The 27,778-nt window shown below is 39.2% G+C and overlaps 2 protein-coding genes across 8 annotated transcripts; one reads left to right on the forward strand and one right to left on the reverse strand.

Moving 5' to 3' along the window:
* Positions 1-201: 201 nt before the first annotated feature.
* tcp11l1 (t-complex 11, testis-specific-like 1) lies at positions 202-27,152 on the forward strand. 3 transcript variants are annotated; one of them, XM_061969812.2, is made up of 11 exons: positions 202-332; positions 520-537; positions 768-919; positions 7,685-7,817; positions 7,897-8,017; positions 10,440-10,660; positions 12,004-12,140; positions 14,400-14,569; positions 14,650-14,831; positions 17,969-18,141; positions 26,305-27,152. In XM_061969812.2, the coding sequence occupies exons 1-11, from the start codon at positions 322-324 to the stop codon at positions 26,523-26,525; spliced, it is 1,539 nt and encodes a 512-aa protein (XP_061825796.1). In that variant the 5' UTR covers positions 202-321; the 3' UTR covers positions 26,526-27,152. The 3 variants fall into 3 exon arrangements, with proteins under 3 accessions (XP_061825796.1, XP_061825795.1, XP_061825797.1); XM_061969811.2 differs by having other exon boundaries at positions 208-332; positions 727-919; XM_061969813.2 differs by having other exon boundaries at positions 296-537.
* LOC133612419 (uncharacterized) lies at positions 21,608-25,876 on the reverse strand. Of its 5 annotated transcripts, none has more exons than XM_061969818.2 (5): positions 23,897-25,876; positions 23,215-23,295; positions 22,815-22,980; positions 22,666-22,745; positions 21,608-22,540 (listed from the first exon to the last, which is right to left on the reverse strand). In XM_061969818.2, the coding sequence occupies exons 2-5, from the start codon at positions 23,233-23,235 to the stop codon at positions 22,238-22,240; spliced, it is 570 nt and encodes a 189-aa protein (XP_061825802.1). In that variant the 5' UTR covers positions 23,236-23,295; positions 23,897-25,876; the 3' UTR covers positions 21,608-22,237. The 5 variants fall into 5 exon arrangements, with proteins under 5 accessions (XP_061825802.1, XP_061825800.1, XP_061825801.1 ...); XM_061969816.2 differs by having other exon boundaries at positions 23,086-23,295; positions 23,897-25,875; XM_061969817.2 differs by lacking the exon at positions 23,897-25,876 and having other exon boundaries at positions 23,215-23,825.
* Positions 27,153-27,778: the final 626 nt, after the last annotated feature.

Consider the following 27,778-nt stretch of genomic DNA (forward strand, 5'->3'; position numbering starts at 1 on the left):
TACCCACCTCTGCATATATATATATATATATATATATATATATATATATATATATATATATATATATATATATATATATATATATATATATATATATATATATGTGTGTGTGTGTGTGTGTGTGTGTGTGTGTGTGTGTGTGTAATGTGTGTATATTTCGAGTCGACTGCTCCCTGCGACCCCGAAGGGGATAAGCGGTAGGAAATGGATGGATGGATGGATGGATGGTGATGACAAGGGTGAAGTAAATGGAGTGGAAGGGACTTGGGCGTGACGTCACGCTAGCCACACCCAAACCCGGAAGTGTTCGACGTCAAACGGATGCTATTTGGGTAAATATCTCTTTTTCTGGATGAAACAAGTCTCTCAAGAATAAAACACGTCGCGTGGCCGTGGAGAACATACTAGTGTAACCGTGGCAGACTTGAGGAAATAACTGCGTATTTTCTCTGTTGTTGTCGTTGCTGCTGCTGCGAAATTGTGGTCTGGAGCTAACGTGGGCGCTATTTTGAACTCCAGGAGACATCTGCCAATAAGGTTAGTGACGTTGCCATGGATACGATCACAAAGATGTTTTTGTGTCGTTTGTGTCACTAGCGTCACTGTCACGCCACTCATCTTAAAGATGACAGAAATCCATCACTTTCTTTTTGACTATTATTGCATCGCTTAGGAACAGAATTGTACCCCAAAGTGATGATCATACCATACAATATCGTCATTTAGGACAGTACAAGTCACTATACCTGCTATCTGGCATCCTGCAGAGTAGCTATCATGCCAAATGAAACTGACCACGTCGAGGGTGGAGGAGGCAAGGAGTCTGAGGAGAGTACCCAGGACACTCCAAAGCAGACTGTGAGGAAGAGGGTCCGAACAAACACCCCTAGTCCACACCGAGGCTCAAACACTCCACAAGGTGAGAAATAGTCCAATTTCCACATGAACCTTATTTTTATCAGCACCGATCAAATTCCAACCCTCCAAAGCAATAACACTACTATGTCTAAATTGTATGGTGGGAGACGCCATACAATTTCTGTCCAAACACAGAAATGATTTAAAACCAAAACCAAAAACACATGGACGCCATGAAACCCATGCAAAGGGGAAATGCTGCAAATGGAAAATACTGAAATTACATACATACGTGTTTGCAAGATCAAACAAATGCAAAGGAAACATGCTGCAAATGCTGAAATCACACTCGATGGTATAGAGCAGGGGTACGTGCCCCAAAGTGGGACTTTGTTTCAGTTTGCCCCCTAAAGGGTGGAGGCTTGCCAAATTCAATACACAGTGTTGGCGTTAACAGCGTTTTTCTGTCTTTTTACGCATTTAAATCAGAAAGGAGGTGAAAGTGTTACCAACCTGTCTTTTTCAAGAACATTTTTTGGAGGTTTTAAGACGAAATGTGAGACAAATGAATGCTTTGCAAGTCAAGTTTTCAATATTGGTAACTGTTATATTTAGAGATGTCCGATAAATGCTTAAAAATGTAATATCGGAAATTATCGGTATCGTTTTTGTTTTTTTTATCGGTATCGTTTTTTTTTTTGTTTTTTTTCTTCTATTAATTAAACATAAAAAACACAAGAAAGACTTACAATTAGTGCACCAACCCAAAAAACCTACCTCCCCCATTTACACTCATTCACACAAAAGGGTTGTTGCTTTCTGTTATTAATATTCTGGTTTCTACATTATATATCAATATATATCAATACAGTCTGCAAGGGATACAGTCCGTAAGCACACATGATTGTGGGTGCTGCTGGTCCACTAGTAATACTAACCTTTAACAGTTAATTTTACTCGTTTTCATTGATTACTAGTTTCTATGTAACTGTTTTTACATTGTTTTACTTTCTTTTTTTATTCAAGAAAATGTTTTTAATTTATTTATCTTATTTTATTATTTTTTACAAAAAAGACCTTATCTTCACCATACCTGGTTGTCCAAATTAGGCATAATAATGTGTTAATTCCACGACTGTATATATCGGTATCGGTATTGGTAATTAAGAGTTGGACAATATCGGATATCGGCAAAAAATCCATTATCGGACATCCCTAGTTATTTACAGTAAAAAGAGATAACATACGTTTTAGATATTGCCAGTTATTGGATGACTATTTCATAGATCATCATTATCTAAATATTAGCATAATAACTTCTTTAGAAACCACAAAAACAACTGTTTAGGGTCGTTTTTGTTTCCTGGTTGCATATTCTACTGTGGTGTGAGTGAGTGACAGTAAGAAAAGCTCCGACACTCTTGGAAAGCGAAATTGTTTGGTGCTACATGTTGGTTTGCATGTGTAAATAAACTCAAAACACTTGTATCCCAAATCAACGTCGCCCATCGAAATGAATTAAAATCATTTTAACTGTTGCCTGCCCCCACCCAAAACAGCACAATTTTAACTTACAAAAAAAAAATGTATAACAGCAATACAATAGAATGTACTGCTAAAAACTACCGTAGTTTTATGAAGGAATATAACAATAATGTACAGTACTTGCTCTGCGATGAGGTGGCGAATTGTCCAGGGAGTACCCCGCTTTCCGCCCGATTGTAGCTGAGATAGGCTCCAGCGCCCCCCACGACCCCGAAGGGGATAAGCGGTAGGAAATGGATGGATGGATGGAGAAGGCGAAATTCCGGAAGTGCGCGCGTCTTCCGGACGCGGATTCTTTTTTCTTTTTTTTTTACCGATTATCGCTTTCTGTCTGTGTTTTGTTTTGTTTATATTTGCCGGGTCAAATTATTAATAATTAATTATTTATGGACTTCAGCATGGTGGAGAGAGGTTAGTGTGTCTGCCACACAATACGAAGGTCCTGAGTTCAATACCGGGCTCGGGATCTTTCTGTGTGGAGTTTGCATGTTCTTCCCGTGACTGCGTGGGTTCCCTGCGGGTACTCCGGCTTCCTCCCACCTCCAAAGACATGCACCTGGGAATAGGTTGATTGGCAACACCAAATTGGCCCTAGTGTGTGAATGTGAGTGTGAATGTTGTCTGTCTATCTGTGTTGGCCCTGTGATGAGGTGGCGACTTGTCCAGGGTGTACCTCGTCTTCCGCCCGAATGCAGCTGATATAGGCTCCAGGGACAAGCGGTAGAAAATGGATGGTTGGATGGTGGACTTCAAATTAATGCACTTTCCAGTACAATTTCTTAAATTTTGAGTCGCCGAAAGTTTTACCGATCGCAAATACTGCATTTCCGGCATTAGGAATCCCGCGTGTTATTGTTTTCGTCATGGCGAGCAATAAACCCAAAAAGCGAAGCTTTAATGAAAAGTGGTTTCAGGAGCCACTTTTTAGCAAATTGCTCACTTATGAAGATGGAAAGATGTTTTGCACGCCATGTATACGGGCTAAGAAGAAGAACACCTTTACGACCGGGTGAACTGATTTTCAAAGATCCAGCCTCACCAGGCGCCAAGAAACACCCTCCAATTTGGGTCCCTACAGTTCTGCTCTTTGGTCGGAATGACGAGGCTGTTGATTTGTTACAACTCTTTATTTATGTTTTCCACAAAGCCAATCGGACATCCACCTTGCTATTAACACTCCTGAACATGCTAGCGCTCCCTCTCCTAACTTGCTCACTTACTTACACACATCACTCACCCCACATACCGCCATACTTAAAGGGGAACACACAGCTTATGGCCATCACGAAGCCAGATATGAAATGCTAGAGGCATTGAGTGCCACTGTATTAAATTATATTGAAATTAACTTGCAAAATTTTAAGTTTGTTAGCATTATTTGCCATGAAAGTGTAGAGGTGGCGGTTTTTAAACGACTGATGATCTACATACAGGTGAGAATAATCAATTAGATTTGTCATATGCATGTATGTCCTGGCACACCATTATCATCATTTCATGCCCGAAGCAAAAAACTTTTTACACTTTTATACTGAAATAAATACACCTACAACTTATTAAATGAAAATATAGAAAAAAATACTGGCAGCGGTAAGGTTTAGATCCATGAAGGAAAGAAGAAAGTGAATGAATGTTTATAATTGAATACATTTACTTATGCGTAAAAATGGGTTTTCTTTTGTAATATTTTTTTATGAATTAAGTAACGTTTATGACAACCTTTTTCCAAAACACAATATAGAATGTGAGATATAACAGGATAATGCATACATTTATCATTTGTTTGCAAAACGCTTACAAAAAAGTTGGACCCCAAAAATTTACTGCGGGACCCCATTTTTTGACTTGATGACCCCATTTTGAAAATTCCTAGCACCAACACTGAATACATGTTATACTCTTTTGAGCTCACACAATCATTTATGGCATGTACACAAGACCAACTTGTGCCACCTATCCAGCATGAGGATCTGCGCTACCTTATACTTGGCAGTACTGTATGGAGTTACACTCCTCAATCATGGTGCTACTGTACGCTTAAAATAGCTATGCTTTGCTAACATGGTGCCCTGTTATCGCGTGAGTGCCTTTTAGGGATGTCCCGATCCGATATTTGGATCGGATCGGCTGCCGATATTTGCCAAAAATTGCGTTTCGGCAAGGCATGGGAAAATGCCGATCCAGATCCAGTTTAAAAAAAAACTCCGGTCCGTGTTTTCCAACGCACCGATTTAAATAATACATTACACTTTTCTGCTGCTCCGTAATTTCCGTTCCGCATTTTCCAGCCCACCTTCAACACATCCACAGGTCTGTGAATTCTCACGCAGTTGCTTTTAGCTGCTGGCATTACACGACAGGCTCTTCTCACTCTTTCCTGTGTCTCCCTCTCACAGACAGCAAGTGCACCTTCTTACACACGTCACATACTGTCACGTCATACGTCACATACGTATACGCCCTCCCCGAGCAGAGAGGTAGCAGCATGGCTAACGTTAGCTGTGATGCTAGCGCAGCCGTGCGAGCAACGCTCCCTCTAAGGTGCTCGCCTGTGCAATTGCGCACTGTTTAAGCATCCTCTGCGCATAGCAAATCTATGCCACGCACAAAATCAAATAAAAAAATAAGCGCATAACAATTTTCGACACACGGACACGACAGAGAAAACAGTTTTTGTCATCATTGTTCAAATATTGTGACGTCTGTCGAGACGCTTACCTCCATTCGGTGCCACACGTCCACACCATCAAAATGCAGAGGCAAAAATTTCCAGATCAACACCGTATGAAAAAATTTGTGATCTTTTTAGTTGTGATTTCCTTCTCTGCATGAAAGTTTAAAAGTAGCATATATTAATGCAGTATGAAGAAGAATGTTTTAATGTAGACATGCAAGCCTTGAAAGAAAATTTTGAAAATCAAGACTACATTTCCTGCAAATGGGTGCATTTCTACCCTATATTTTAACTTTAGATTTATTCTCATATCAAACTCTTTTGGCTGTCTTTTTGACACTTACATCCGGCGCCCCCCTCCACACCCTGGATTATAAATAATGTAAATAATTCAATGTGATTATCTTGTGTGATGACTGTATTATGATGATAGTATATATCTGATAGTATATATCTGTATCATGAATCAATTTAAGTGGACCCCGACTTAAACAAGTTGAAAAACTTATTCGGGTGTTACCATTTAGTGGTCAATTGTACGGAATATGTACTTCACTGTGCAAACTACTAATAAAAGTCTCAATCAATCAATCAAAACACATAGAATCATCATACTGCTGTGATTATATGCATCAAGTGTTCATTCAAGGCTAAGGCAAAATATCGAGATATATATTGTGTATCGCAATATGGCCTTAAAATATCGCAATATTAAAAAAAGGCCATATCGCCCAGTCCTAGTTCAATGATGCCATTTCTGTTTGTCATGTATAATTTTGTCTATTTTGTGTTTATCCTTGAATAAACAGGTCAGTTTCTTGTTACCAACCATTGTGTATTATTCAAACTCCCCTAATTCAGCTGGCTAGTTGTTATCAAGAGTACTAAAACCCTTTTCAACATGATTCTGACAACTAAGTAGGCTAAATAACTTTAAACTTTAATACATGCTCGGATAGGCCAGTATCGGTCAGTATCGGTATCGGCTCGGAAATGCAAAAACAATATCGGTATCGGATCGGAAGTGCAAAAACCTGGATCGGGACATCCCTAGTGCCTTTTGACCAATCGTTTAGGAGATTGTCTGAAACCGAGTTGGCCATACTCTTTCATTACACGACTCTGTCCTCTCAAGTCTCAACATACCTTATAAGCATATAACACAGTTGACTTGATTGCACATTTTAATGCACGATGTATGTGTTCATACTGCACATAGATAAAACAAACATGTAAAATGTCCATGTTCAGATGTCAAATAAGGTTTAAAAACATGAGCTAAAGTTGCACATTTCATCACACCTTTTAAAAAGTTAACTAACCTTCCTGTTCTGATTTTTAAAGATGGACATTCCTAAGTTTTGGCTCCCCGGGTAGCCTGGAAAACATACTTTTCTTTCTGTGAACGTGCAGCAATGCTCTCATGCAGTTAACTTTGGGGTTTGTGTGTTTTTTGCATTTGAATTTTTTTTTTCTTCCTGCAGCATTTGTGTGATTTCTGCATTTGCTATTTGCAGCATTTTCCAGTTGTATTTGATTTGATTTGATTTGATTTTTATTAAGGATCCCCATTAGCTGGTTGCCACAACAACCGACTAGTCTTCCTGGGGTCCACAAACTCAATACAATTACAAGTAAAAGCATATAATTATAACTACACAATACAGAAACAAATAAAAGCATCAATAAGAAAACAAGTAAACATTTTACAGTCACAGAATAATAATTACCATATACATATAACTACACAATACAAAACCAAACAAAAATTATCAACAAGAAAACTAATTTACAGACTCAGATAAAATATTACTCTCCTTTTAAAAACCTGTTTACTTTCAGTGCCGGTGAGAATTTGAGGCAGGTTATTCCAGAGCGATACAGATCTATAAATAAAAGATTTCCGCAAAGCATTCTTCCTGGGACGAGGGAGTACAAAATGCCCCTCACTAGACACCCTGGTAATATGATTATGTATAGTGCTACTGTAAACTATTTGGGCCATGAGAAAAGCAGGAGTTTTACTACCGGTTACTGATTTGAACAATATTAGAGTATTAGCTGACAACCTGTTCTGCACTGTTAGCCAGGAAAGAGAAGCATGCATTTGGTTAACATTGGTTCTTAGTGAACAACCTAGAACCAGCCTTGCTGCCCTATTCTGGACAATCTGGAGTTTACTGATCTCACCACTTGCAGCAGACGCCCAGACTGTAGAACAATAATCCAGATGACACAAGACCAAACTCTTAACAATCTGACAAAGAAGAGGTCAATCAACAAAAGCAGCACATTTCCTGGAAATACCAACAGCCCTTCCCATCTTTGTAACTATATCACTGATATGATTTGACCAGGATAGAGTGCAGTCCAGCATCACTCCAAGGAGCTTGACACTTCTGACCTGTTGAACTGAACCAATTTGGTTCTTTATGCTGGTTTGTTTCGCAATGTTTGTGTGTTTTTGGTTTTAGATCGTGTTTGTGATTGTAGGGTTGGAAAAGTGGATCTCCTCTCACTACCAGTGCTTGATTTTTGAGTAACAGCTCATACAGCATAGACTCATTTTGTACAAATTAAATACCTTTTTTAAACTTGCTTTTATAGCCAGTCCCCCCAGATTTGTGTCAGTAGAGGAGTTAATGGAGACAGCAAAGGGAGTCAACAACATGGCTTTGGCCCATGAAATAGTGGTTAACCAGACTTTTCAAGTTAAACCCTCTGAGTTTCCTGAAGGAAGGTGAGATGGTTTTTTTTGCACACTGGAATTCAACTTTCTATAAAGTCTATAAAGCAATCCCTCTTCCTTACCTGTACAGTTTGGAGCGCAGAGTGAAGGAGATGATGCAAAAAGCATTCTGGGATTGTCTGGAAGCTCAGTTGAAGGAGGATCCACCGCAGTACATGCAGGCCATCAAACTGTTGGCTGAAATGAAAGAGGTGAAGTGCGCGACCATCTTGTGTTTTTATCAAGCTTCATTTTGGAGGGAAAAACAAGAAGATTATTACAAACCCGAAAACCAGTGAAGTTGGCACCTTGTGTAAATCGTAAATAAAAGCAGAATACAATGATTTGCAAATCCTTTTCAATCTATATTCAATTGAATAGACAGCAAAGAAAAGTGACTTAACATTCGAACTGTAAAACTTTATTTTTTGCAAATATTAGCTCATTTGGAATTTGATGTCTGCAACATGTTTCAAAAAAGCTGGCACACGTGGCAAAAACGACTGATAAAGTTGCGGAATGCTCATCAAACACTTATTTGGAAAATCCCTCAGGTGAACAGGCTAATTGGAAACAGATGGGTCCCATGTTTGGGTATAAAAGCAGCTTTCATGAAATGCTCAGTCATTAACAAGGATGGGGCGAGGGTCACCACTTTGTGAACAAATGCGTGAGCAAATTGTCGAACAGTTTAACAAAAACATTTCTCAACGACCTATTGCAAGGAATTTAGGTATTTGACCATCTAAGGTCTGTAATATCATCAAAAGGTTCAGAGAATCTGGAGAAATCACTGCACGTAACATTGAATGTCCGTGACTGCACCAAAAACCGACATCAGTGTGTAAAGGATATCACAACATGGGCTCAGTGTCATGATCCGTGGTCCGGCTCAGTGTCATGATCCGTGGTCCGGATCATGTTTTGTGTTTTCTGTTTGTTTTGGACTCCTTTAGTTCCTGTTTGTGCACCTCCTGAGCTTAGTCACCATTGCTACTTATTAATTTCACCTGCCTCTGGTTAGTGGTCCCACGCTCAGCTGCGGTCAACCACTCATCAGAGCTATTTAGTCACCTTGCTCTCCACGCTCAGTCTGGCGTCATTTGTTTGCCTCATGCCTTGCCACATAAGTCGTGTATGTTTCCTGCCCTAAGTTTTTGCCTTAACTTCTGCGTGCGATAGGCACGCACGCTTGCCTTTGTTTTGTTAGTTGGATAAATAAATCATGTTTTTACCTGCACGCCTTGTCCAGAGTAGTCCGTTTGCATCCCAGGGAAACAAACCTCGCAGCAAGCTACAACCAAACCGTGACATTCAGTAACAGTTCAGAAAACCACTGTCAGTAATTACAGTTCGTCGCTACATCTGTCAGTGCAAGTTAAAACTGTACTATGCAAAGCAAAAGCCATTTATCAACAACACCCAGAAACGGCGCCGGCTCCGCTGGGCCCGAGCTGCAAAGTTTAAAAGTGTTCTGTGGTCTGACGAGTCCACATTTCCAATTGTTTTTGGAAACTGTTGACGTCATGTCCTCCGGAACAAAGAGGAAAAGAACCATCCGGATTGTTCTAGGCGCAAAGTTCAAAAGCCAGCATCTGTGATGGTATGGGGGTGTGTTAGAGCCCAAGGCATGGGTAACTTACACATCTGTGAAGGCACCATTAATGCTGAAAGGTACATACAGGTTTTGGAGCAACATATGTTGCCATCCAAGCAACGTTATCATGTACGTCCCTGCTTATTTCAGCAAGACAATGCCAAGCCACGTGTTACAACAGTGTGGCTTCATAGTAAAAGAGTGCGGGTACTAGACTGGCCTGCCTGTAGTCCAGACCTGTCTCCCATTGAAAATATGTGGCACATTATGAAGCCTAAAAAACCACAACAGAGACCCCTGGACTGTTGAACAACTTAAGCTGTACATCAAGCAAGAATGGGAAAGAATTCCTCCTGAAAAGCTTAAAAAATTGGTCTCCTCAGTTCCCAAACGTTTACTGAGGGTTGTTAAAAGGAAAGGCCATGTAACACAGTGGTAAAAAATGCCCTTGTGCCAACTTTTTTACAATGTGTTGCTGTCATTAAATTCTAAGTTAATGATTATTTGCCAAAAAAAAATTCAGTTTCTCAGTTCAAACAATAAAATATCTTGTCAATTGAATGGTAAATGGGTTGTACTTGTATAGCGCTTTTCTACCTTTTTTTAAGGAACTCAAAGCGCTTTGACACTATTTCCACATTCACCCATTCATACACACCCATTCACACACTGATGGCGTGAGCTGCCATGCACGGCACTAACCAGGCCCATCAGGAGCAAGGGGTGAAGTGTCTTGCTCAAGGACACAGCGGACGTGACTAGGATGGTAGAAGGTGGGGATTGAACCAGTATCCCTCAGATTGCTGGCACGGTCACTCTCCCAACTTCGCCACGCCGTCCCCAATATAAGTTGAAAAGGATTTACAAATCATTGTATTCTGTTTTTATTTACAAATTACACAATGTGCCAACTTCACTGGTTTTGGGTTTTGTAGATAAAATAAGAATATGCAGTAGGCACAATTACTAAATGTGTCTTTTTTCTTTAGTTGTCCATATTTGTTCATCCCTTCTTTCACTTAATCATTTCTATGCAGACGTTGCTGTCTTTCTTACTGCCGGGCCATGGTCACCTGCGGTCCCGTATTCAGGAGGTCCTCGATTTGGCTTTAATTCAGCAGCAGGCAGAAAAAGGAGCACCTGACATTGGCAGTCTGTCTCAGTTCATTATTGAGATGATGGGCTCTCTCTGTGCCCCTTGCAGGGATGAAGAAATCAGTAAACTTAAGGAGATCACCGATTTTGTGCCTCTGCTCAAGTATGTCAATGTAGAATGTAGTTCTGCACAGTACATAATATAGTTTATTATAGGTATAGATTTGCTTACTCACAGTAGATTCCTTAGTCACTTTTACTGAAAGATGTGCATAACTAGCCTTTGTAAAAGTTTTCCAAAATGTAGTTTGAACTTTTCAGCATTTGAGTCTCCTCATATCTTGTATGATGATTAATGTACAATGACTATCTTTTTGGAGCCAATTCGTCATGTCTTTTTTAAGTTTTGGTTTATTATTTTTTATGTTTAATGTCGATATAAAATTTAGAAAATAATCATTTAGATTTATTTAGGTTTTCAGAAGTAACTCTACTGTCAGTTCACACGTGATTGCCATCCGTCAGCCTCCATTCATTAAAGGGGACCTAATAATGATTTTAATCCACCTTTGAAACATTTCGTTGTGGTCTATATTAAAAATTTTATGCTTTGGTGGAAATTTTGCTCCACATTGACTTCTATGACCTGTTTTTTGAGTCTGTCTGCAAGATCTTTGATTCAGGAGGTGTTTCCAGATTACAAATGAAACTATGCCCCACCCTCTCCAAAAGTATCATAGTTTGTCATTTGGAAATGTGCACTGTTTAAATATATACGTATCTTGAAGTCATCACCGCTAATTTTTCTCCAGACACTTGAAAAAAGCTTCTTTACATTATATAGATTCACCAGGTCACCAAATTAGGTACACCTGAACTCTCACTGATCCATTCAGAGCTGCATAAAAAAAGATGCTTTTGAAATAAATAATATCACTGCATGTCGCATGTAGGTGTTATAGAATAGAATAGAATTAGTGTGTGCATGCTAAGATTAGATGAAAATAATACTTTATCCTACCTTTTTTGTGTTTACTAATAGCCCGAGAAAGAGGGAGAGGAGCTTCTCCCCGTTTGGCTAAGAGCTTGACTTAATTTGTAAATAAGTATGTCCACCTCGCTCTTACATCACAACATAGCTAGACAGCATAACAGAGGCATCCAAAACTGTGTGCAAGCCCACGCCCAAATGTATGAACTTTAAAATTGTTTAACATGAGTATCCAACATTGTAACAACATTAATACATCAGAAAAGATGAAATTCATCATAGATCCCCTTTAAGGTTTTTGATCTTTTCCGCAAATGCTTCTGATTAGCTAAAATTGCCATGCTTTAATATGGCGCACGCGACAGCTTGTGAATGTTTTATGTAGACTAACACCACTGTTTATTTTTGTATTACACAGAAAGACTAAAGTACTTTTATGTGCCCCAGAAACCAATATTAGATTATAAAAGTGCATTCGTTTTAATGTGACTTGTTTTTGTTTTTTTTCCCGTTAGGGCTATTTTCTCACTATTGGACCTAATGAAGTTGGACATGGCTAACTTTGCTGTAAACAGCATTAGGCCTCATCTGATGCAGCAGTCAGTTGAATATGAGAGGAATAAGTTCCAGGGGTTTCTGGACAAACAACCTAGTAAGGAACTTTTATGCACATTCATTCAAATTTACAAACCCCGTTTCCATATGAGTTGGGAAATTGTGTTAGATGTAAATATAAACGGAATACAATGATTTGCAAATCCTTTTCAACCCATATTCAGTTGAATGCACTACAAAGACAAGATATTTGATGTTCAAACTCATAAACTTTTTTTTTTTTTGCAAATAATAATTAACTTAGAATTTCATGGCTGCAACACGTGCCAAAGTAGTTGGGAAAGGGCATGTTCACCACTGTGTTACATCACCTTTTCTTTTAACAACACTCAAACGATTGGGAACTGAGGAAACTAATTGTTGAAGCTTTGAAAGTGGAATTCTTTCCCATTCTTGTTTTATGTAGAGCTTCAGTCGTTCAACAGTCCGTGGTCTCCGCTGTCGTATTTTACGCTTCATAATGCGCCACACATTTTCGATGGGAGACAGGTCTGGACTACAGGCGGGCCAGGAAAGTACCCGCACTCTTTTTTTACGAAGCCACGCTGTTGTAACACGTGCTGAATGTGGCTTGGCATTGTCTTGCTGAAATAAGCAGGGGCGTCCATGAAAAAGACGGCGCTTAGATGACAGCATATGTTGTTCCAAAACCTGTATGTAACTTTCAGCATTAATAGTGCCTTCACAGATGTGTAAGTTAGCCATGCTGTGGGCACTAATGCACCCCCATACCATCACAGATGCTGGCTTTTGAACTTTGCGTCAATAACAGTCTGGATGGTTCGCTTCCCCTTTGGTCCGGATTACACAATGTCAAATATTTCCAAAAACAATTTGAAATGTGGACTCGTCAGACCACAGAACACTTTTCCACTTTGCATGAGTCCATCTTAGATGATCTCGGGCCCAGAGAAGCCGGCAGCGTTTCTGGATGTTGTTGATAAATGGCTTTCGCTTTGCATAGTAGAGCTTTAACTTGCACTTACAGATGTAGCAACCAACTGTATTTAGTGACAGTGGTTTTCTGAAGTGTTCCTGAGCCCATGTGGTGATATCCTTTAGAGATTGATGTCGGTTTTTGATACAGTGCCGTATGATGGATCGAAGGTCACGGTCATTCAATGTTGGTTTCTATTCATGCCGCTTACGTGGAGTGATTTCTCCAGATTCTCTGAACCTTTTGATGATATTATGGACCGTAGATGTTGAAATCCCTAAATTTCTTGCAATTGCACTTTGAAAAACGTTGTTCTTAAACTGTTTGACTATTTGCTCACGCAGTTGTGGACAAAGGGGTGTACCTCGCCCCATCCTTTCTTGTGAAAGACTGAGCATTTTTTGGGAAGCTGTTTTTATACCCAATCATGGCACCCACCTGTTCCCAATTAGCCTGCACATCTGTGGGATGTTCCAAATAAGTGCTTGATGAGCATTCCTCAACTTTATCAGTATTTATTGCCACCTTTCCCAACTTCTTTGTCACGTGTTGCTGGCATCAAATTCTGAAGTTAATGATTATTTGCACAAAAAAAATTGTTTATCAGTTTGAACATCAAATATGTTGTCTTTGTAGCATATTCAACTGAATATGGGTTGAAAATGATTTGCAAATCATTGTATTCCGTTTATATTTACATCTAACACAATTTCCCAACTCATATGGAAACGGGGTTTGTATATGTATATATGTGTATATATATGTATATGTGTGTGTATATATATATATATATGAATATATGTGTGTGTGTGTGTATATATATATATATATATATATATATATATATATATATATATATATATATATATATATATATATATGTATGTATGTATGTATATATATATGTATATATATATATATATATATATATATATATATGTATGTATGTATGTATGTATGTATGTATGTATGTATGTATGTATGTATATATATATATATATATATATATATATATATATATACAGGTATATATGGTATACATAATATATATATATATATATATACAGGTATATATGGTATATATTATATGTATATGTGTGTGTGTGTGTATATATATATATATATATATATATATATATATATATATATATATATATATATATATATATGTATATGTATATGTTAGTTTACATGCTGTCGGCTTTTGGCCCCCAGACAAAAAGTTTTTGCCCAATGCGGCCCCAAGTCAAGAAGTTTAGGCATCCCTGGTTTAACTGATGGTGCAGTTAAAACATAATCATGTTAATTATCTAAATAGCATTAATGTAATTTAAAACCATTCATTCATTTTTTTTTCAGATGCTTTAGACTACACTGAGAAATGGATCAAGGACACATTGAAGGACTTGAGAGAGGTTTCTTCCACTACTGCATCATCTGGTCCTTCGTCTCTCCTCCCTGCAAGTGTCCATAATCAAGCATATTTGCGACTACTGAAGTGGAACCACCTCGCAGAACCCTTTCCTGAGGTAAACACCCAAGTGTAGTTTCTTTCAGGCCTTGATTCTTGTCATAAACGTGTTTTCTGAGTTTGTTTTTCCCTGTTTAGACAATGCTGATGGATCAGGCTCGCTTCCAGGAAATGCAGCAGATTCTCGAACAATTAGTTATGCTGTCGTCTGTGCTACTCATCGTCTATACTACCACAGGGGAAGCCATTTCGGGGCTTCCGGGCCTTATGGAGACGCTTAAAATCACTGTTCAAGCCATGCTTGCCGACATGCACACTCCGTGAGTATAACTTAGGATTTTAGACATTTGTGATCAAGGGCTATATAAGTAAACTTTGATTGATAGCTTTAAACTTTACAAATATTATTATATGTTTTTGACTGAATAGATAGTGAGAGAGATTACTGACTAAAAATGCATGTAAAGTCTAAATAGGATTTTATATTATTATTATTCCCTTCATGATTTTGAATGCTTTTTTATACCATTGTCGCGGCCTATTATTTTTCTAAACGTTGCCACAAAAGTTCTTTTGAGGCTTATTTTTCAGTAACTTTGCATCAGCTTGCTATTTTATGAATTTATTATTAATGTTTTAAGTGTTCTTTGTAACCGTGACACCCTGGTGTGTCACAATGAGTAATGTATTTGTATTTAAGAGTCTTTATTTTTTAAATTAACAATTACAGTTTGTTTGGAGTGTATTTCCGTTTTACCAGCAGGGTGGCAATCCCGTCTCAGTGAGTCAGTTGGTAAAGCAGGGATTCTCTTCTCCACTTCAGGTCCCACGTCAGGGCCTGTTACAAGTTTCATTTGCTGCCATTTTTACACGTAACTGTGGTATAACAGTGTTATTTTAAAGGCATGCTTTTATTTTGAAATGTTGGACAATTGACGTTCACATTTGGGGAACACATTTTTCTGTTGGAGAAAAATGACAAAGTTGCAAGGCTGCATAATTTGCGGGAAGTGGTTGAATTTCATTGCGAAAGGATGGATCTTGTAGGGTTAGATAATTGTTTTTTCCATATTACCCTGAACACGCAACCAGGAAAACAATCTGTCCCAATAAGGCAATAGCCATTATTGTAATGCCTCTCCACATAAAGGTTATTAGTCAGTATATTACTTCATCTCATGCAACAACAAAAAAACCCTGAGCATTTAATTAAATTAATTGAAACGAGTTTGGTGCTGTCCTTAGTCAGTTTCTTCCAATAACTTTCTTTAATTGTGCAGGTTAAGTCTCACTGTGTACAAAAGGAATTAAATCAATCAATCAATCTGCCATGTAGGTTCTGCAGCAAGAACAGGTCATTTGTCCACACCATACCTTAGAGTCCTCTACTGGTCTTTGTTGGTGACTACCAGTCACTAACAAAGCCTACCGCTTAAGGCTTAGCTACAGTTTTCAAAGGGGATTCTGTCATATTTTACTCGCCAATGCCAACCCATCTTGCATCTCAATTGAAGTGCTCTGGTACCCCCCATGGGAGGCATGTCTCACACTTTGAAAACCCCTGCTCTTTAAATCATTGAAATGTTCACTATGGTAAAGTCCCAGAATTTGAGAAACTTTACAGTTTGTTGGGTATTGTGTTTTGACCTTGATGTAAATTACTTTTAAGGCCTACTGAAACCCACTACTACCGACCACGCAGTCTGATAGTTTATATATCAATGATGAAATCTTAACATTGCAACACATGCCAATACTAAATACTAAATAATAAATACTAAAGTGCAATTTTAAATTTCGCGCAAAATATCCTGCTGAAAACGTCTCGGTATGATGACGCCTGCGCGTGACTTCACAGATTGTAGAGGACATTTTAGGACAGCTTGGTGGCCAGCTATTAAGTCGTCTGTTTTCATCTCAAAATTCCACAGTATTCTGGACATCTGTGTTGGTGAATCTTTTGCAATTTGTTCAATGAACAATGGAGACAGCAAAGAAGAAAGCTGTAGGTGGGAAGCGGTGTATTGCGGCAGGTGTTGTGCCGGATAACGCACCCCGGCCGTAGAATGCACCCCCTGACTGTTGTGCCGGATAACACAGCCGGTGTTTCATTGTTTACATTCCCGAAAGATGACAGTCAAGCTTTACCATTGGCCTGTGGAGAACTGGGACAACAGAGACTCTTACCAGGAGGACTTTGAGTTGGATACGCAGACGTGGTACCGTGAGTACGCATGCAGCTGCGGCTTCCTAACATTTAATCGCGTGCCCGTACGTGCGTTCCGCTATGTGCATGTCACGTACGTAACTTTGGGGACTTTGGGGAAATATATGTGCTGTATGAACTTTGGGGAGGTGAACGGTACTTTGGGCTGTGGGATTGAGTGTGTTGTGCAGGTGTTTGAGTTGTATTGGTGGGTTATATGGACAGGAGCGGGGAGGTGTTTGTTATGCGGGATTAATTTGTGGCATATTAAATATAAGCCTGGTTGTGTTGTGGCTAATAGAGTATATATATGTCTTGTGTTTATTTACTGTTTTAGTCATTCCCAGCTGAATATCAGGTCCCACCCGCCTCTCAAAGCATCTTGCCTATCTGAATCGCTCCCACTGCCCTCTTGTCCTTCATTCTCACTTTCCTCATCCACGAATCTTTCATCCTCGCTCAAATTAATGGGGAAATCGTCGCTTTCTCGGTCCGAATCGCTCTCGCTGCTGGTGGCCATGATCGTAAACAATGTGCAGATGTGAGGAGCTCCACAACCTGTGACGTCACGCGCATATCGTCTGCTACTTCCGGTACAGGCAAGGCTTTTTTTATCAGCGACCAAAAGTTGCGAACTTTATCGTCGATGTTCTCTACTAAATCCTTTCAGCAAAAATATGGCAATATCGCGAAATGATCAAGTATGACACATAGAATGGACCTGCTATCCCCGTTTAAATAAGAAAATCGCATTTCAGTAGGCCTTTAAAGGTGAATGTATTATACAACTTAAGAGGCAAACAACTTTAGAGTTTTACATGGTATTCATTTAAATATAGGTTTATTATTTTGCCTGATATTTGCAATGATCTGAAACGTCATTGCATTTATTTGAAATGTATATACCAACATGTAGTATGTCGTAGTAGTATAATGTGGGATCTGAGCAGAGGATGTCGTTGTGGCTTGTGCAGCCCTGTGAGACATTTGTGATTAGGGACTATATAAGTAAACTTTGATTGATGATTGATTGATTGATATGTCAATCAAAACTAAGCTTTGATATTTTTATAAAGGCACAATAATTGTGTTGGCCAGCGTTTTATAACACTATATTTTGAGCATCCCGTCTTCCCAAAATAGCTACAATTTACTGTTTAAAAAAAAATCAAACATGTGTTTTGCATACTTTTAGTAGTACTAGAATTGTGATTTGTTGCTTCATGCCAATATCGTATGGCCTTTTCCAAGGTCCTTCAGTCTGCAAGAGGCCTTAGCGACGACTGGGGAGAAACTCTGCGTGGAGTTGAGTCAATGTTTAAGCCAACATGGCTATGCCACATTATCTACTGACCGGAAAAACACTTTGATGGGGCAAATCTCAGCCATTATCCAGTCGGACAACACAGTCCGCAAGCTGATGGGTAAGTAAGCTCCTTTCCCCTATACATTTTTTTGTTTGTTTGTACAAAGAGCACTCAATGGTGAGGGGGCAAAGTCGACAATAACTTTCCACTTTTGGAAGTTCAGTTCAGTTTCAGTTTATTTCGAACATGCATACGATACAATGTAATTCATCACATATTTTCAGTTGTTTCATTACAGCACGTCCGAAAAGGAGTAGGAAGAAGCCGAGCTAATTTAATCCTACCCCTTTTCATACCATAGCAATTTTATCCCATTTCATTGTTCTCTGTAACAGAACAGTGAATAAATAATAAATAAATAATATATCATAGCAAGTCAACAAATATTAAATACGTAAATAATCTTTATCTCAAAAAAAAAAAAGGGTTCAAGATGTTCATCATAATTATTACCTACTCAGTGGCGTAGTGCTTAGAGTGTCCACCCTGAGATCGGTAGGTTGTGAGTTCAAACCCCGGCCGAGTCATACCAAAGACTATAAAAATGGGACCCATTACCTTCCTGCTTGGCACTCAGCATCATGAGTTGGAATAGGGGATTAAATCTCCAAAAATGACTCCCGGTTGCGGCCACCGCTGCTGCCCACTGCTCCCCTCACCTCCCAGGGGGTGAACAAGGGTGATGGGTCAAATGCAGAAAATAATTTCGCCACACCAAGTGTGTGCGTGACATTGGTACTTTTACTTTATTCTTCTGTGTACTTTGTGAACACTTGTAGTTTGAATAGTCTCTTAAACTGAATCATATTGGGACTTTGTTTAACGATTTGGTTAATCCATTCCATAATTGAATTCCACATACGGATATGCTAAAGGTTTTAAGTGTTATACAAGCATACAAATGTTTTAAATTATATTTTCCTCTAAGGTTATATTTTTCCTCTTGTTGAGAAGAATTGCTGAACATTCTTGGGTAGCAGGTTATAGTTTGCTTTATACATCATTTTAGCTGTTTGCCATTGCACCAAATCATTGAATTTCAATATTTTTGATTCAATAAATAAAGGGTTTGTATGTTTTCTATATCCAACATTATGTATTATTGTAATTTATCTTTTTTGTAACACCCTTCATGAATGAAGCGCACATTTGTAGTATCAGAGCTCTAACAGCTGGTAGCAAATGTGATTCTGACACGTTCCCTATAGTTGTGTTGTAAGCAATCATCCCTGTCTGACAAGTATCGTACAGTCACAGGCACCAAATTCTGGGCCCCAGGTGGCTCCCAAACCCAACATCGCCACAATTTATACACATATTTGGTATGTTTACATGCACTAAAATAGGTACAAATTATTGCATGGAATTGGTTAAAACTAGCTTTGTGAAACACATGTAAAAACCCAAATTACGTTTTTTACTTTTTTAAAGATAGGATTAACATATTTAGAATAAATCTTGATTAAAAAAACAACTAAATAATTTGGTTTTGTTAAAAAAAAGTGTCAAAAAAGTGACCAACCAGCATACGATTTTAAATAATCATAAAAACTGTCATTATTCACTTAAATATGATTATAAATAAGTCAAATTTCCTTCTACTTTAAAGTGTAAAGTAGTGATTATCGTCAGAGGATAATACGAGTCATAATAATACATAATTATTGTCATGATTATTTTATTAATGCATCAATGCTGTCTTAACTAGTGAAGCCCCTGTTTCTAAATCTAATCGCGTGTCTTTGAACGCATCACAGTCAAGTGCAATGAGATAGATAAAAAAGTGAAACTTGTACATAACTTTCTCCTATGCTGCCAGATATTTGTTTTATTTTTACTTGTAACACTTCATCCTGGTTCCCAAATGTTTGGCACTGTGGGTGAATGCTAGAAGATGAACTTTGATAACTTTATGAAAACTGTGTTGACTTTTAAGTGTTTTATGCTGGGTTTTCCGCTATCCAGGCGGAACGAACCATTTTGCATTTTTGAAATGGGGTGTAGTTAGTCTTTTTTGATGATTAATTAATTGAATAATTAACTTAATTCAAGCAACCTAACCATTGAACTTTCACAGATATGATGTCGTTTATATCCATCCATCCATCCATCCATCTGCAGGGGCAAGCAGCTTAAGCAGGGAAGCCCAGACTTCCCTCTCCCCAGCCACTTCGTCCAGCTCCTCCCGGAGGATCCCGAGGCATTCCCAGGCCAGCCAGGAGACATAGTCTTCCCAACGTGTCCTGGATCTTCCCCATGGCCTCCTACCGGTCGGACGTGCCCGAAACACCTCCCTAGGGAGGCGTTCGGGTGGCATCCTGACCAGATGCCCGAACCACCTCATCTGGCTCCTCTCGATGTGGAGGAGCAGCGGCTTTACTTTGAGCTCCTCCCGGATGACAGAGCTTCTCACCCTATCTCTAAGAGAGAGCCCCGCCACCCGGCAGAGGAAACTCATTTCGGCCGCTTCTACCCGTGATCTTGTCCTTTCGGTCATAACCCAAAGCTCATGACCATAGGTGAGGATGGGAACATAGATCGACCGGTAAATTGAGAGCTTTGCCTTCCGGCTCAGGTCCTTCTTCACCACAACGGATCGATACAGCGTCCACATTACTGAAGACGCCGCACCGATCCGCCTGTCGACCTCACTATCCACTCTTCCCTCACTCGTGAACAAGACTCCGAGGTACTTGAACTCCTCCACTTGGGGCAAGATCTCCTCCCCAACCTGAAGATGGCACTCCACCCTTTTCCGGGCGAGAACCATGGACTGGGACTTAGAGGTGCTGATTCCCACACTCTTAGAAATAAAAGTGCTAAGTAGAACCATATAAGGTTCTTCGGCTCGTCCTCGTAGGAGAACCCTTTTTGGCTCTAGGTAGAACCTTTTTATAAAGGTTCCACCTGGAACCCTTTTGGAGGGTTCTACCTAGAACCCAACATGAAGGGTTATACCTAGAACTGTGTGTGTAAGGTTCCACCCAGAACACCCCATGAGAGGTTCTACAAAGAACCCACGCAGGGAGTTCCACTAAGAACCCTTTCATGTTTCAAGGGTTTCATCTAGAACCCACACAGGGAGTTCCACTAAGAACCCTTTTATTTTTCAAGGGTTTCATCTAGAACCCACGCAGGGAGTTCCACTAAGAACCCTTTCGTTTTTCAAGGGTTTCATCTAGAACCCACACAGGGAGTTCCACTAAGAACCCTTTCGTTTGTCAAGGGTTTCATCTAGAACCCATGCAGGGAGTTCCACTAAGAACCCTTTCATGTTTCAAGGGTTTCATCTAGAACCCACACAGGGAGTTCCACTAAGAACTCTTTCATGTTTCAAGGGTTTCATCTAGACCTGACACAGGGGGTTCTAAAAGCATCCCTTTTCAAAGGTTTTCACCGATAACCGTCTTGTCTTCTGAGGGTTCTATAAAAAACCATATTGTATTCTACAGATCAGTTTAGTTCATATTATATTGTGGTCATTTATCATGTTGACATTGAACAAACATTCAAAACATTTTAATGAGAAAAACATTTATTTAAAGATAGTCCAACAAAACAGGAGAGGCTGTGTAGGTCCCAGGGGAGAACAGGTCAAAAGTCAGCATAGGTCCAGTGGAATCAGCAACATGACAGGCCAGACACATCATGCTGTCCTCAGTAGGTGAATTTGTGTAAATAAATCTCCAGCAATGGTGACATGGCAGAAAGAGACACAAAATAGTTTTAGTTCAATCAATCCAAGGTGCACTTACTGCATTTACTGTGCCTTATTGTAAGCTATCTACAAACAATAAAATAATGCATGGTCCAATGAAAAGAATCAGTGTACATACTGTATGTACTAATTGTGACAGTGGAACAGAATCATGAGAAAGTGAGGGAATCCCACAAAGTTTTCACATTGATTTAAATAATGTTGAAATACTTTTCAGTGTTATGTAATAAGTACTCAAAATGTTACGTATTGTAACAATAATGGAAATCTAGAGACATCACTATGCCAAAATCAAACAAAATGTATTGGTCCAAAATATGTATTAAATAAGGGATATTTTTTTAATCAATATGTACAAACAAAGGGCAGCAGTAGGAATTTGACCATTAACAAGAACATAAAGCATGAAATCCCATGCTGCAACACATCTACTCACTACTCCCCACTTCCGACACAGTTGTATAGTCTCTTCACTGAAATGGGTACAACACTGTGGTCCTTGATCCCCAACACAAATCTTTCAATGAAAATAAGAGTTTTTCTCAGTTCCTTTGGGTACTGGACAGCAAAAACAAAATAGAGTGACATTAATGCACTCATAGCATATGATATGTCCATGCTGCTGTCCTCAGTCAAAACCTGTATACCATCCAGGTATAGGGTTATCCTTTGTGCCTGCAAAGGGTTCCCCTCGTGTGTGTTATGGAGCATGATTGCTGGAGTAGGCACGCTTGGCTCCTATGCAATAAAAACAGATACATGTCAGTAAATAAAACCTGCCGTGAAAACAGCAAAATGACTCAATGTTGCCATAATATGGATAGTACCAATTCCTAAATCTTGACCTTAAATGCAGTATTTACCTCCAGTAGAGTGTATAGAAAGGATGAGTCCTCTCTGAAAATGGAAGGCAGCAGTAGAATTGCTGCATCCCTAATGAGTCCTGAGGAAATACAAATATTCTGTAATATTTTTTGTTTTCAGAAATACAGATTGTGGCTCCTATAGATACCTCGTCTTACTGAATCATCCAGGCAGGCATTGATTGCCCTCTGGCAGCAGTCCTTTAGGTCACACATAGATGCTCTTTGAACCGTCTTCGTTGCCATTCGATCCAGCTCTGTGACCATTCTGCGATCAGCTTCTACAAGGAATTGCTCCTTCATCTCCCACAGAAGCTGTAAGGAGGGATAAAAAGTGTCATCTCAAAATACTTGATGATCATAAATGAAATAATACACATACAATTAAATATGGTCAATTCAATGCTTGAAGATACCAACTATTTTAGGAAGCTTCAGTGCGGGAAACTTTTCGATGATTTCCTCTGCCTTGGCAGTTGCCATGAAGGTCTTTCGGTATGCATAGGTTCGTCTCATTCTCTCCTTTAAAGAGTTCAGATCTGGGTGTACCTTAAGCATCTCTGTAGACATTTCATTGATATGAGCTTCAATGCTCCTTTCATCCTCTCTACATTCTTCACTCTCCTGAGCCTATATGCATTCAAGAAAAATGACAAGCAATATAGTAAGAGGTAACCATTAAGATGAGGTGTACATGTTTTTTAAAAAGTTATATAATATCGAAGAATCATCCTCTCTGTAACCTTCGTCTTGTGTTATCTTTCTGCTACCACTATGTTGGAGACCAAGCTCAAGCCCAGTCTCCCTGCTCCTCCTACCCGCACATTAGTGTGTGCTCAACATGGATGTATTAGATCCATGGTGCTCACCAGCCCACCCATCCCTCCAAAGACGAGCTAGATGGCGACCGCAACGCCGCTACCGACAACGTTAAAGCTCCTTCTAACATTGACAATTTATACTATATTATTTCATTAAAATAACAACTACGATAACCTTTTTAGGATGATTTCAGATTAATTGTACAGATATATTGTAACCTATTTTGTTATGGCAGCTCTCAGCAGAGCTTTGTCCACAATACAATTTGTTTGTTTGTTTTCTACAAGAAAACAAAGAAATAAGCAAACGAACAAAACATAACAAAAAACAAATGCTTAGTCCACCTTTTCCCATAAAAGTCCTCAGCTAGGGTCAAGCATGCTGAAATAAGATATTATATTTAGCTCACCTTGATTCTCGGAAGTTTCTTCTGTTCTCTCTCCTGTTCTTCTTTGTTCTGTTCTGTTCACAGTAATCACTATTGGTATGTCACACCTGGTTTGTAGGCAGGAAAGACCAGACCATGTGGTGCAATCCATGGAGCAACCAGCTCTTAACTCACACATGACAGCCACCATCATGCCAGCTCCCTGGCCCAACACACCAAACCTTGCCCTTTCCCCTGGGAGATCAGGGTTCAATTCCCAGTATCAACAAACCCTGATGTAGTAGCCTCAAAGTCAGCATTACAGTGTGATTTTTGCATCAGTTAAGGCTTGGCCTCTGACATTAAAGACCGTTGTCTATCAATGAACTTATATGCAGCTTCACAACTCGACTAAGCCAGTCAGCAGGGTACAGCAGCCATGGGATGAGGCCGATCATGGAAAAGTATGAGGAGGAGACAAATACATGAGTAAAATTGTCTGTAAAATAAGTGTTTGATATGTTTTAAATTGTCTGTCACTAATCCACACATCACCTCAGTATGCATTAACATGGTCACTCTGCATCAACCAGGCCTTGAACTCACAACTTCAAACTGTATCCCTAGATCACCTGATTTGTAACAAACTTTCAAAAGCATTTGTCCAGTGAGTCGTATAGCTCACTTAGATGCCCCAGAAAGAGGGGTTATATCCTTGCTGCAGGGACCACCTTGCTAGTTCTTTGCTGTGTGTCATTTCCTCCTGAAGAAGGGAGTAGTGTAACTAAACTAAAAAACACAATTATAACTGCTGCGCAGCGATGGGTCGGGTCCGGGCGATTTTTGGCAAATTAAGGCAATTCTGAGCAACAAACAGGAGAACAGGAAGGCAAGAAAGTTGACATTATAATGTTCCTTTTGCACCAGTTGAGGCTAAAATCCACAACAATAGAACCAAAGACTGTGGTCTATCATGCTGAGCTAATTGGCAAGTGACAATTCAACAGTGGCTTCACAAATTGATTAAGCCATTCACTGTTGTGCATGCAGATTTGAAACCACTGTAAATATATCAGTTATCAAGACAAAAATCTGAAAATACACATATTGCATCTAGACAGAATGGATTGGTAATTTGATTTTTTAATTGATTCGATTTGCTCCATAAGTTAATAACTGATGTTTAATCTATCATGACTCTAAAATGTATATGTTTGCTTCACAAAGACCATCTGGCATTTTCAGGAGCTGTCATCACCACCTTTGTCAGGGCTTGAACCCAGGTTCTTTGGCACCAAGAACCAGCTCCTAAATCACTGAGCTATTTCTCAAACGGAATCACCAGCCAGACAGCAGTTGTCAAGGCAGATTTCAAAAATGGTCCTCCCAGTCACAGCTAATCTTTGCCTGAGTCAACAAGATTTGCTGATGAAGATCTTGCTTTCTTATAATTAATGGTTGTGGAAATAAATTGGTAACAGACCATTTCAGTTATAGGACTGCCATTATTTGTATGTCTGATCAGAAGGTGTAAGGTAATAGACTAGTATGGTGGACCTAATGACTGAAGGCAGCCAGCTGGTTAGCTCAGTCACTATTGCCAGTGACTTTAGACTGGGTGGCAGGTGTTCAAATCCCAAGATGGGCAATTATGTTACAGTTTGATCAACAGGATCTGGGGAAGAAGAGTTTGCTTTAAAATAAACAAAAAAATTGTATATGAAAAGTATTTGTATCAGTAGTCACAAGGAAATGTATTTTGCACCATTATTGGCAAATGTTATCAGGAAGTATGTCCCTGGTGACACAGGATCTTACCCATGCTTTCAACAATCCCTGAAGAACTCTTTCTTCCAAAAACGGTTCTCTGGATCAAAATAGTTCTTACTGGAACCCTTAGTGTTAGTGAGAACCCTTTTAAAACCAATTATTCAGAAAAGGGGTTTTAAAGGGTTCTCTGGATCAAAATGGTTCTTACTGGAACCATTAGCGTTACCAAGAACCCTTGAAAAACCCTTTCTTCGGGAAAGGGTTTTTCAGAAGCAAATGGTTCCAGTTAGAACCTCAGCCCTTGTAGAAGAACCCTTTTGGAACCCTTATTTCTAAGAGTGCATCCCAGTCGCTTCACACTCAGCTGCGAACCGACCCAGTGAGAGCTGAAGATCCTGGCCAGATGAAGCCATCAGGACCACATCATCTGTTGTTTGTATATATAATATATACATTTAAATGACAGAACACATTTTGACGCCTCTGATTGTATAGATGCACTGGCACTGATAATGTCATGCATCGTCAGAATCAGCCTTATTGGCCAGTTATTTTTAACACACAGGGAATTTGACTTGGTATATTGTGCTGCAAGCATGCAGGTTAATGTGGAAAATGTTTGGGATTTCTGTGGAACAGGGAAGTTGTGTGACTGTTCTATCCTTTTTTCCCTCTTGCAGACTCCAGGATTCAGACCTACCTCTTGGCATTCCTTGAGTCCGGTCAACACAAGAACCCTCCTCTGCCTGGAGGTCTCGCACCAGTCAACAAGGAACTGAAAGAACTTGCAATTCGCTTCAGTCACCTCATCAACTTCAATAAGCTAGTCTTCTCTCCATTCTACCAAAAGATTCTCCGCAAATGCTTGGCATCAGGAGAGTGCTCCGACACAGAGACATAAGCACTATGTTGCACACTGGTGTTAAGTAGACCTGCAAGCTAACACTTCATTTCTAAAAAAAGGAGCTGCTAATGTTCAGTAGGAATTGCTCAAAAAAATATATTAGCATTACTAGTATTTTGATTGATTGGTTGAAGCTTTTATTAGTAGATTGTACAGTACAGTACATATTCCGTACAATTGACCACTAAATGGTAACACCCGAATAAGTTTTTCAACAATTCAGTAGCATTACATAACAATGAAAAAAACATACTGTATTTTTCGGAGTATAAGTCGCACTGGAGTATAAGTCGCACCTGCCGAAAATGCATAATAAAGAAGGAAAAAAACATATAAATCGCACTGGAGCCCGGCCAAACTATGAAAAAAAACTGCGACTTATAGTCCGAAAAATATGGTATGTCTTTTTTTTTACCATCCTTCTGCGTTAGGGTACATTAGCTTAAATTGGTGTTGTGGAACAACTTGAACCATTTTGTGGTATAGAATTTCAGAAATGTGCTGTTTATGAAATGCTTAAAACAGTTTGCTTCGTGTTGAGACACTAATGCACAATTACACTGGTACACATGTTGTGAATGTTAATACAACTTGACAATAAAGAAATGTACATCCCTCAGACAATATTACTGTCATCATTCCTTCATGGACAGGGTGGGAGTTATGAAAATATGGAAAATATTGGTATAGGCCTATTACCAAATAGGCTAAATGAAGGGCCAGTATTCAAAATTCAAATGTATTTATTTATTCAGGACAACGCACATATATAAGTTTAAATTACATTTATTAACTGTAAATGAGCCAGATTATAGTTGTTAATTTACATCTGTAGTCCCAAGACAAAAAACTATGACTATTTTAACGTATACACACAAAAATAAAAAATAGTTAGTCAAAGTGATGACATGACTGAGAACTTTAAATAGTTCAACTTTTTAAAGTTTAACTTTCACTTTTTAAAAGTGCAGTAAGTGGGACATTCTCCAATATGTATTGCATATGCAGAAACATTTTACTCAGAAATCTTAAAAACATTTAATGATTCCAGATTCCTGCCCCAAGTGGAGGAGTTCAAGTACCTCGGATTCTTGTTCACGAGTGAGGGAAGAGTGGATAGTGAGGTCGACAGGCGGATCGGTGCGGCGTCTTCAGTAATGCGGACGCTGTATCGATCCGTTGTGGTGAAGAAGGAGCTGAGCCGGAAGGCAAAGCTCTCAATTTACCGGTCGATCTACGTTCCCATCCTC

Source organism: Nerophis lumbriciformis, linkage group LG10, assembly GCF_033978685.3.
Source record: "Nerophis lumbriciformis linkage group LG10, RoL_Nlum_v2.1, whole genome shotgun sequence".
Taxonomy (NCBI): domain Eukaryota; kingdom Metazoa; phylum Chordata; class Actinopteri; order Syngnathiformes; family Syngnathidae; genus Nerophis; species Nerophis lumbriciformis.